At 36.2% G+C, this 12,499-nt stretch overlaps 1 protein-coding gene across 2 annotated transcripts in view; it reads left to right on the top strand.

The window, feature by feature from the left end:
• LOC109071930 (pericentriolar material 1 protein-like) overlaps window positions 1-12,499 on the top strand; it is a 43,083-nt gene that overhangs the window by 603 nt on the left and 29,981 nt on the right. For both annotated transcript variants that reach the window (XM_042718891.1, XM_042718814.1), the window contains exons 2-6: window positions 1,756-1,873; window positions 2,858-3,103; window positions 3,375-3,674; window positions 6,686-6,856; window positions 8,308-8,427. In XM_042718891.1, the coding sequence (XP_042574825.1) occupies window positions 1,769-1,873; window positions 2,858-3,103; window positions 3,375-3,674; window positions 6,686-6,856; window positions 8,308-8,427 (942 nt within the window). In that variant the 5' untranslated portion in view covers window positions 1,756-1,768. The remainder of the gene's footprint in view (window positions 1-1,755; window positions 1,874-2,857; window positions 3,104-3,374; window positions 3,675-6,685; window positions 6,857-8,307; window positions 8,428-12,499) is intronic.

Genomic DNA, 12,499 nt, shown 5'->3' with positions numbered 1-12,499 from the left:
GTTTCTCTAAGCCGCGAGTTTTCGCGGGGAGCTAGATGTCCATGGCTCGTGTCAAAGGTTACCATGGTGACAGACCAAAAAAAAAAACACCTTCACGCGCCACTTAAGTCTCCTTCAGTTACCACACTCTACAATTTTATAGCTGTGAGAGAGGTTGTACTCAGTTTATAACAACTAACCGTTGTTTTTTTATATTTTATAATAATATTATCTTATTGTGTTCGGTTTGGTTTTGTATGGGTCAGGTGAAAGCGCCTATGTAAGAGAGAAGCGAGTGTTGACAGTTAGCCTGGAAACTGAGCGGGTTGACCGGGTTAACCGTTTTAACGGACTCTCCTCTCACAAACGAGCAGATTATAAAATCAATTCTAGACCTAAGTTCACATTTATCGAAGAACAAAGCGCACAGACTTCAGCTTTGAAAAGTAAGTTATATTTAGATTACGGTTACAAATCGGACCGTCTGTTTTTGGAAATGAACCTATACCAATATACCAATACTTGGTTCTTTATGCCTTCGGAGAATCGTGTAAGTGGACTAGTACCATATTATATATCAAAATACCATTGTGTTACCATTACTGCACCATGGTATTGGCACAATACTTTTCAAGGGCATTATAAGAATTTGTAATACTGTGGTGTATGTTTGTCATTATCTAAATTTTATTCAGTTTAATGTTGTCATGCTCAGTGTGGCGTGTTAAATGTTGCTTGGCAGCTGGTCAAACAAACCTCAGCCCCTCAAATGGAACTGTCACATCAAGAAGCTGTGTGACCGCAAGGTGCAGGGGTCGAAATGAACTTTTTTACTTGGTATCATCAAGAAGTTAGGAGCACCAACAAATATTTAGGAGCACCCACTGAATATTAAGGAGCATCACAACTGCCAATTGAGCGGAGGGCTGGTAACATCCTCCTGATGATTAAAAGCTTTAACAATTGAACCTGATCCTGAATTCTTTGCCACACACTTGGCCTGTCATTTTTTAGTGATGCATCGATCTTTCATGGCCAATTCCGATTGTTAATGTTTTAGAAGCGAGTAAGCTGATTCTGATAGCCGATTAAAAAAAATAAATAAAATAAAATAAAAATAATAATATATATATATATATATATAATTATTATTATTATTTTTTTTTTTATGTGTGTGTACAAAAAAAAAAAGAAAATGAACAAGACGTTTATTTGGTCAATTACAGTCTGTATCTGTAGCCATTTAAAATTAGAGACAAACACAGCATTTTAATCATGATCCAAACAAAGATGCTGCATACATGAGCAATTTCAGATGCAAATTAGAATGTATTATTTCAAAATCTGAATCAAAAACAGGTCTGACTTTAACTTTGTGAAATTATGCTACATAAAACATCTGCATGAAACAGAAACAGCAGACGGTCTGAATGAAAATGCAGATTCACTCTCTGGCAGCAGGTGGCGCTTATAGAACAGAAGCGATAGAGCATTTCCTTGATTACCGGTGTAAACAAAGCAGGGTTACACTGGTTTGTTCTTTATATAAGCAATATACAGAGGCAAGATGAGAAGAAAATGTCATTTAAAATTTTCTCAGTCAAGACAGTCAGTTACCCTCAGAAATACATTCATTTTTAAACCCCCACTACCAATTTAATATTTAGGATTTTCTTTCTATATTTCGCACATAGTGATCAGCGAGCTTGTTCTGCCTGCTACAGTATTTTCTTTTCTTTGCATCCGTCTTCATCGTCTCTGGATTTTTTTCTGCAGGTTCTGATAGTTCATGATGGCGACAGGTGGAACACCATTTGAAGACGGCACAGATGAGCAGGAGCTGCACAACTGGACCATCTCCAACGGAAGCTTAGATGACCGACTCAATAATATGGTATGAATCAATCGCATTGATATTCCAATGTAACAGGAACAATAGGATGCTGCAGGAATGACATTTGTTTGTAGGCCAAATTGGAAGTTAGCATCACCCTGATTCTTTCAACAAAAAGCCAGTAGGATTGTTCCTTTGTCTTTTGGATTATTGCAGAAATTAAGCATGGTGATCAATAAAAGGTTGCGATGCTTACAAGTTTAGTTCATCATATGATCTTCACAAGTGAACACAACTTTTATACATTTTTAAGCCTAAATACAACTGACTTAAGTGAAAAGTTAGGTTATAAACAGGGGTGCACATACGTTTTTCAGCCTGGTTCTCATAAGAGAACCTGGAGATTTGGTTTGGTCCTCATACTGCACATACTGTAACCCATTAAATACAACCATGAAACAAGAAATTAATCATAGTGGTAGTATTGTTGCGCTTTATTTAGTTAGTTTATATATATATATATATAAAATGATAAAGTAAATAATAAAGTGTTTTTATTTATATTTTAAAATAAGAAGGGAGTATTAAATACAAATATACAGGGATAAAAGTGTTCCATCGCTATGATGGATTGAACAAAGTCACTTGATTCACTCCATAATAATTCAGCCATTTGAACGAATCAATTGAATGAATGATTCAGTGATAAAATCAGTGACTTGCCGCCACCTGCTGGCGGATTTAGTTTCAATTTTAGTGAATAATTTCAGTCAGGCTTGTCTTCCCAATTAACAAATTTAGGAGCATCTTCTGATCAATAATCAAAAATTCTGATCAAAAATTAGCCTCCCTAATATGAGGTGAAATAATTGGGCATTAATTCCAGATTTTAGGACTCTTCCTACTCTATGTATGTATGCACTCTATATTTGAGAGCTGTTGTGCAGCTCATGCTCAGTTGATTGATCAATAAAGCTTTAGCAAAACCTCATTAAACTGTGCTGTCATTTATGGTTTGTAAATGTTGATTTGCCATTCTCTCAGGATTGGGGAGTGCAGCAGAAGAAGGCCAACCGCTCCTCTGAGAAGAACAGGAAGAAGTTCTCCGTTATGTCAGAGAGCCGGCTAACCAATGACATTTCTCCAGAGTCCACTCCTGGAGCAGGACGACGGAGGGCACGTACACCCCATTCCTTCCCTCATGTGAAGTACAGCACTCAAATGTCTGTGCCTGACCAGGCTGAGCTCGATAGACTCCGGCAGGTCATAAACTTCACTGATCTGGATGAGGTGAGTGGAGCTTTACAATCAGTATTAGGTTTATAACACGCTTCATTTGATTTGTTTGATCTGACTGAAGATCTAAGCTTGTTACTGTTTCAAGACAGAAAGTGCATGGATTTAGGAAATAGTTCTGAAGCAAATCCTCAGAAGCTAGCCCTTTACACTCAAATAGTCACTATCAAATAGATCACTGTCAAATTCAGGCCAGCTTTAAAAGGAAATGTAAATGTCAGAGACATCCTTTGGTAAACCAGAATATCACTTTTCATCCCAACAGAGAAGTATTGGCAGTGATTCTCAAGGCCGCGTCACTGCAGCCAACAATCAGAGACAGCTGTCTACTGAGGCCAAGAAACCTTTCAATTTCCTGCCAATTCACCTCAACACTAACAAAAGCAAAGAGCCCACTGCATCCACCTCTTCCACACCTGGGGGCAAGGAACCCAAGAAACAGAGTCCTGGGAAAGAGTTGTTTGCCCCAGTTCCTGCTGTGGTTAAAGAGCCTTTTAGTCTGGACGGTGCCCATCATTTCACATCAGAGGATGAAAAAGCAGAGCTTAGCATTGACAGCAGTCAGGTAATCAAGAGTTTAATGTCTTTATAATGTCTCTAGGTGTGTACATGTGCATTTGTTCAGCAGTTCTACAGATGTTCTACAAGCTCTACATATGGTGGTGCCAGGAGCAGATTTTGGGGGGGGTGCATTAACAAATAAAGAATTTTAATAAAAAAATTACTATTGCTTTACATTAATAAGTGCAGTTTCTAAAACTATTTCTAGGTAATATACATTTAACAGTAAAGCACTGAGCTTGAGATGGGAAGCATGCAACATTTACTTTTATTAACAACAGTAGCATGCAAAATCAAATTTTTATATAGAAAATGTTTTCTGCTCTTATTAAATGTACCATTTTTCTTCTATAGTATTATACGGAACTGACTGACAACTTCAATGATTATAAAAAGAACACTCTTTTTGTTTGATTCAGTCGCAAATTGAAGAAAAGTTTGTGTTTTTCAAGGCACTTTGACTTTTCATACTTCATACACAAAAAAGTGCAAAATATTGACAAAATGTAATATTCTATAATACTGATTTTATAATTTCAAAATATAAAGAATACGTACAAATTAGTGACTAGGGTTGGGAATCGTTAGAAATTTTCCGGTTCCAGGTTCCACCTAACGGTTCCGGTTCCGATTCGAGTTCCGGTTCCATTAAAATCATTAAACAACTATTAAAAAAATAGTGGTAAGGAAAAATGCACAATACTCAAATACTCAGTGCTCAATACTGTTTATTACTTACTGTCAACTTAATTTAAAGGTTGTCAATGTCAAAATTCAACATATATGTTACAGTATACAAATTTTCTGGTTCCGATTCCATCTAAATAAACTAATATTATTTTTTTTACTATTTTACCTTCATTGAATGTAGTGTTGCTGGAAGGTAGTAAGTAATGTTGAGTAATGCAAGTCCATCAATCAGCATGTGCTTCAAAGTTTATGTTTTTTACACTATCAATAACATTTTGCTTTTCAAGCAGGAATAAGGTTGGCCAAATAGTCCCTTGAGGGCTAAGACACTTGTTCATTTCCCTAAATTAATGAAATATAAACTGTTATACTTCTAACCATGTATACACACACTCCATAAAGCCCCTACTTTACAAATAATAATGCAGTCAGGAGATGCTGTGATGCAATGAGTGGTTTCCACATTTTTAAACATTAAAAATTCATGAAAATAAATATTTTCTATCACTTTGTTTATCACTCTTGAAATGACCTGTACACTAAATAATCTAACCCTCATACTTACATAACAATAGCAGTCTATTTATTTAGTGGTCCAAGTTAAAGTCAGTATGTATATTAATGACAATATGGGACAAATATAATGTAATTTTGTGGCAGCAGTTGCTGCACGCTGCCGGTACATGTACAGTCAGACAAAACGATTTGCACAGTTATCAAAGGCGCGAGTGCAGTACAGTCGTAGGAAAAAACATGTATTCGGCAGTTAAAGACATGACGCGGCGCGCGTGTCTGTGGAGTGTGCATCATTAGAAAAAATGTGCTCAGTAATTAAAGAGGCAGGGTGACGTTTCTGTTATTTGGTTTGTGACATCCTTTACGGGAAACGCCGAATCGTCAGAACACCAGCGCAAGGCTGCTCACAGCGCTTGGTCACGTGTTGCACCAGAACCGTTTTTGGAACCGAAACTTAGAAATTGCTCACGGTTCCGGTTCTTTTCAAAAAACAGAACTGGTTCTGAATAAGAACCGGTTCTCAGTTCCGAACCCTATTAGTGACTAATAAACCAATAAGTGCTTTTCTGCTGCCATCTACTGCTTATAGTGGTACTTTGGTGTATTTTTTTATTTTTATTTTACATAAGTGTTTGCTTACTACAAAGTATATTTTGGTCATCCCATTAAAAATAACATTTAAATTGGATAAATTTTAGAGTGTTAAAGTGCTGGAAATAGTTGTGTAAAAAGCTTGAAAGTCAATGAAAAGTACTGCAGGAATGACATTTGTTTGTAGGCCAACCCAGAAATTAGCATCACCCTGTTTCTCTCAACAAAAAGCCATTGTTTTTGTCATTGTTCCTTTGTCTTTTGGATTATTGCAGACTATTTCTGACACAACACCATGGTTATAGTTAGCATTTCTACTTCTGGTTTTCTGAAGTAATCAGCACTGTATGACCTGTTTATAACAGAGAATTCTGTGCAGAATTTTAATGTGTCTCATTAGATTTTGAAGCCGCCTTATTAATTCTTGCAGTACTCTGCTGTAATAGACAGTGTCGAGAGATCAACACTGGTTCCTGAGTAAACTTGTTCTGAGGTCGGACAAATCTTATTCTGATAAACGGTCTGTGCTGCGCAGTTCAAACGAGTAGCACGGTTTCGTTGTGCTTTTGTTTTGTTTGCCATTTGATGTTTCACAACGTGGTGGTCACACCAGTGCAGTTGCTTACAAATTTTAGTCGCTCCGGCAGAAAAAATGGTCGCAGTCTGGAGCCCTGATTTCTCATTTGTTCCAAAATTGCTTTCTATTGAGAATGATTTTAGTCTGGCTATTTTGATGCGCCATTAACAATCTAGATTTTATTAGGTTTTTTTTTTTTTTACCCCTACAAGTGTTTTCTCCCTCATTAGTCTGAAACCATCAAGCTATAAGAATTATTAACACCAACTGTTACAACACTGCCTATTCAGAATAGCAAGGAGAGACTGTAAAAGGCTTTAGAATGATCTGCTTTTTTAATAATAAAAGTAGATGGCACAACTTCGCTGCGTTCATTAGAACATTCCCCCCTGTTGTTGCTGAGCAAAAACTGGAGCACAGATGTGTCAGTGAGCGCTCAGAATTTAGGCCAGTTTAAAAATATGCCACTGTCCGTGTGAGAGCTCTTCCTTGGTCTCTTTCTCTGTTCTTCTCTGTTTCTCTGTTCACTTGCTTCTATCCTTTCCATCTATTTCTCATTCTGCTTGTCTTTATTTGTTCATTTTATTTCTTTCTCTGCTCGAGCACCTCTGTTCACTCACTCAGCTTATTTCTTCATTCAGGTGGTCAGTAAACTGGTGCAAATTCGTGAATACATTGGGAAGGCCACATCCATGAGAGACGACCTGGTGGAAAAGAACGATGTGCCTGCAAATGTGGAACGTCTCTCTCTCCTCATCACTCACCTGAAAGAACAGGAGAAGTCCTACCTGCGTTTTCTTCAGAAGATGCTGGTCAGTATTTCTCTCTCAGGTCTTGAGACTTTTTTTTTTGTTGTTGTTACTGTTTTTTTATATGCACTTTAATGACATTTATACACTATGACTTTTCTTTTAGGCTGTATGAATTGTTCAAACATATATAATGACAATTTCAGGCACTGTATGCTTTTCAGTGGCTGATGGTATTATAATTATAAATCTAACATACTTAAGAAATTGTCATGCAAATTATCTTAAACTTCAAATAGTTCTAATGTAATATCTTTGCTTTTTAAGGTGTAAACTTTATTTGTGAATGCTAAGTTTGATCTGCTAACCTGCAAAACTGTTCAAGGACTAGTCTCTGCTGCCTAAATATCCATGATAGGGCTGTCAAAGTTAATGCTTTTGATTATATTTTATGGCACATTATTTTTATGACGTTGTCACAGAGGCAGGTGTGATTTCTGAAGACCTCTATTTCAGTGAAATCTGTCAGGTAGAGGCATTTTATTTGTGGTATTCTGAAAAAAAAAAAAAAAAAAAAAAAGGTAATTTAAACCTAAAAAAGTATGAAATATCAATCATGAGTGAATCACCTTAATTTGTCCACAAATGATTAAGAAGGCCATCAGAGCACTGCAACCGCAAATGACCTGCAAAAACAAGATTAAATCCAAGTGTGGGGAAAATTGCTGGTTTACATAGTTCAGTGTTTTCATTTTATTGGGAATAATTCTGTTTGAGAAATATGGAATCTTCTGTTTTAAAACTGCATTTGTATATAAGCATTTAGCAGAAGAAAAAAATCAGAAGCAGAAGCATATTTAGTTTGATATTGATTTCTGTCATTTGATATATCATGAGAGAAGAAAGGACGTTGGATTGATTGTTGTGAGGAAGAGAATAGGGCAAGTCAAATGAGTACAGTGCATTGCTGCTGAAATTTGCCTGGTGTCTTTATATATGTATGTTGAGTGCCATCCACACAAAATTGTTGAAAACAATAATTGCACATTTTATTATAATTCTCTCCTTTAAAATAATGCATTTAACACGTTAACTACAAAAGACTGAGATTCATTGTGATGAATTAATTCCAGATCTATTGTCAAATTTCACAAAACTGATCAGCAGTCTGTTAATAACCTGAATCATTCCACATATATTCAGTGTTAGGCTTTGTTCCTAGTGGCATAGGCTTGGTAAATGTAGAGCCCAAATCTAGGGCATGTCATCTTTCTTCTCCTCAGCTTGTTTTTGTTCTTCAGTCTGACCTCACTTGCAGTAGCTGTGCATATGTTTGTTTTTTTAATGTAAAGCTCAATATAAAATGCGTATTTTCCAGGCCCTTTGTATTGAGGTGTTCACTTTGTTTGGTTTAATCTCTGTATAAATACCCAAATGTAGCAGTATTAGCAAGTGTCTGCACCTTCTAAATTGGGTCTGTTCTGAGCCCTGCCCCTCCTCCCTACGCTTTACAGGCGAGGGAAAATGAGGATGATGATGAAGGTGCCACGGTGGACTCTGCAGTGGGTTCAGGCTCAGTGGCCGAGAGCACATCTTTGAACCTGGAGCCGCGCTCCGAAGCCTCCAGTGCCACTGTGAGTACTCACAAAGGCCCCTCCTTTGCTCTTGATGCCTGAACTGAACATTGATCAGGATGTAATGGGCATGCAAGGTGCAATATAGAGCTCATGCTTTGTAAGCTTATGCTTCTGTTCCTCTAAACAGATGGGAGATTTGTTTTATATTTATTTATTTAGCTCGTTTTCCCTTTTTTTCTAGTTTGTCATTGAATTTTATTGGTTTAGTCTTATAGAATTGGCTCATTTTTTGTACGAATTAATGGCTAATTATGATATTAATGCAACACAGCATTGACTTGTGTATACAGATGATTATATGTCATGTTAAAATATGCTATGGTGAGATATAGCAGACTGCAGGAAAAAAAATTTATGCTGACTCATTTCCATGGAACTGCTTGATGATGATATTTGAAGCTTATGCAGCTCAACAGATTCTTCTTGGTAGATGGTCTTCTTTCCTTTTATCCTTTACCATTCTTTGATGCTCACTGGCTAATTATCTTCTGCAGGTCACTGATAGTCTAATAATGTGTTCAGGAAAGTAAGTGTCCTTGGTATTAGAGTTCATATGAGGATAAAGCAACCAAAAGCCTCACAAGGAAAAGAGAGCTTTATGGCACTTTTCCACTGTGTGGCACGGTTCGGCTCGGCTCGCTTTACTTTTTCACCGCGTGGTATGGCTTGGCTCGCTTGCTTTTCCACTGCAGTTAGTACTGCTTCAAAGTAGGTGAGATTATGGACTAGTTGCGCTACCTCTACTACCGTGATTCGTGTCTTGTGTCGCAAATCCAATGAGGCTGGTAGTGACGATTTTATTTGGCCAATCAGTGATCTGCAGTGTTAACACGTCACATTTTAGTAGGGGTGGAAATCGCAGGGTACCTCACGATATGATATGAATCACGATACATGGCTTACGATACGATAATATCATGAATAGAGGTCGACCGATAGTGGATTCTGCCGATACCGATAGCTAGGTTGGACCACACTGGTCGATACCGGTTATTTATTAGTTAGTTTTTAGTTTTGATACTGAACAAAAACTAAAATAGTGCTTTATTTAAAAAAAAAAAACAGTACTGAATCATACTAGTAATAGTAATAATAATAGAAGTAATAATAATAGTAATAGTAAATGTTGAAATTACCACAAAATTGTTTTATTTTTTCCTAAATTCCGTTTTATTTTTTCCCAAATTCCTTTATTTCCGTTTGAATTTTTCTGGATTCAGTTTTTTTTCCGTTTGAATTTTTCTCCACTCCGTTTTAATAGTTAAAGTTTATTAATTAAAAAGCAAGTCTAATTAATTAAAACCAGGAAATTATACATTTTCAAATCAATTTAATAAAAGTTTAACAAAAATTACGTTTAGGGCCCTATGAAATGTTTCATTTTTTCTCACCATATTTTTTATTGTTACCAAATTCTGTGTTTTAGCATGTCTAATTATTTGAATCCATATAACAACTTAATTTATTATTATTATTTTTTTCTTGAAGAAACCTTATGATTTTTTCGCCCTCAAAAATTCTGTGTTGTGTATTACAATTTTTCTGGTTATCAAATGAAGGCATGAAACATTAATTTCATTTGTTTGGCAAACAAAGGGGATTTACTATTAAAATTAAAACATGGACAGGGTTTTTCCTACATTGAAAATTTTTTGGCGGCCGCCAAAACGATTTTTTGTCCCGCCAAAGCCTTATTTGATCTGTAATTGGGTTTTGTGAGTGAAGCATGCTACAGACGGAGTGGCGGAGAGAACGAGCACAGCGCCCCAACCCCGCGCGGGCACTCTCCGGCCCCTATTTTAACGATCTAAACGCAAAGTGTAAAGCGCACGGCGCAGGTGCACTCAGGGCATGTCCGAATCCACTTTAGCTAGTTTAACGACGGGAAAAAAATCGGGGCGCATGGTCTAAACGGGTTGTCCCTATTCTCTTAATGAGTAATGGGTGTTTTTTGGGCGTAACGTGCAATAAACTAATCAGAGTCTCATCTTCCAACGCAGAGCCAGTTGCGCTCGTGCCATGACGGATATGCTATTTACACGGCGGAATTTGGCAAGCGCAAAGACAGAACACGTCTCCGAGATGAAACGGAGCTGCTCGTGTGCGAGTAAATAGATAGCCTAATTCTGATACATGCGATGACTATCCATTATGACATGTAGGCATATTTATATTTAATTAGCCTACAAAAAATTCTTATGTATCGCAATCCTTTAATTTTTAACCCTCTGGAGTCTAAGGGTATTTTTGGGGCCTGGAGAAGTTTTGTCATGCCCTGACATTTGTTCTTTTTTCAGTTTCTTATAAATATCTAAATGGCTAAAGTCTAATCTCACTGTAATCAGCACAAACTAGGCTATAATAATATGTGAGCAGCATGTATGTACATGATTGTGTTTTTGAGAAAAAAAAATGTTATGCGTGGTTAGTGAAAAACTAAAAATGTTAAATCACTTGAAAAAGGTAATAAAACACATATAGAAAATTGGTTCCCAGGAATTTTGAGAACTGGAGCTTGTAGCCTAGAATTTTTTTTTTCTAAATGATGTGAAAATCATCTTGTTTACTCACTTACAGAAAACAATATATTGATTTAAATTTTCTAAGACACTTTTTGTTGGTAAAAGTCATATGCGAGTAGGCGTCAACTATCATGAATTCACACCTGAGAAGACAAAGACCTGCATAATGAGCTGCATAATGAGCCATTCAGTCAGCTGTGTCACTGAGAGGGATGAGTTACAAGAAAGAATGTGAGGACAAAATAAATCTATATAATTTTATGTTTGTAGTTTATTTTTAATATATTTAATTATCATCACAGCATAATTTAATATTCACTTGTGAGTGCAGTTAAATAGTTTATTAGGAAAAATCAAAGCTGACTTTCAAACTGAATTTTTTGCATCATTACTCCAGTCACACAATCCTTCAGAAATCCTTTTAACAATCTTATTTTCTACAAAAAAAACATTTATTGTTATTATTATCATCATCATCATCATTATTATTATTATTATTATTATTATTATTATTATTATTAATGTTGAAAAGAGCTGAGAATATTTTTTTTCAGGTTTTTTAGGGGGGGATAAATTGAAAGAACAGCAATGATTGTTACATTTGTTACAGTTACATTTATTGTTACATTTATATTATTTACATCAAGCTTTTGAATGGTATAGTAGTGTATATTGTTATTGAAACTTCATAATATTTCATTTAGTCAGGGAATTCTAGTTTGGAAAAAGTCTTTGGAAAAAGTCTAACTAGTAAAATGTTTACACGTTATGTGAAAACTAGTACAAGTATATAAATAAATAAAAAGATACTTACTCATGTTTATGAACTCTGCTGAATAAAGTGCTTCATTCTTTTTTCTGAGGAAATCCAAATCTCAAATCCTCAACCACATCACATCTTTTTGGGGTGAATTATGTCTTATTCCTCTCATCGCGAAGCAAACAGTAAAATAATAAAAACTTGAAGAACAGTCTCGCTGCGTTGTCTTCTGTTGTGTGGGCGTATTCAAAAGCCGCGCGCTTCAGTGAAACATTTGAATCTCAAAAGCGCGCTCGGCGCGGGGGCGTGGTCGCATTAGAAGATAATGAAGGGAGACGTGAAAAACGGACATCGCGTTGTTTTCATATGGATTACTTTATCACAGAATATTTGTTTTCAGCAGCACTTGTTTAGTTTTAGAAGTAGACATGTCAGGCTTTCTATAGATATCTCTCTCATGTCTCTTCGTTGAGTATTCACTGAGTTACAGTTCATTTTAATGACGCATTTGTATCTGAAGATCAGCGCAGACAAAGGCTGCAGACAGCACTCCTTGTTTGTTATCTTTATTTTATAAGTGCACAAAGTTTTGTTGTTATTATGTCTGTATACAAAAAAAAGTAGACCCTTTACAGATTCGATTGATGTATTGCACTTATCTGTACGATCAAAACTGAAAGTGTAATTTAAGTTCTTTTCGGGGTTATCAGGAGAAAATACCCCAAAACGCGTATACGCGTTAATCGACTCCAGAGGGTTAATATTTGGCATGTTTGTGTGCTGCTGT

Source organism: Cyprinus carpio, chromosome A1, assembly GCF_018340385.1.
Source record: "Cyprinus carpio isolate SPL01 chromosome A1, ASM1834038v1, whole genome shotgun sequence".
Taxonomy (NCBI): domain Eukaryota; kingdom Metazoa; phylum Chordata; class Actinopteri; order Cypriniformes; family Cyprinidae; genus Cyprinus; species Cyprinus carpio.
This window is presented reverse-complemented; position numbering and strand designations above follow the sequence as displayed.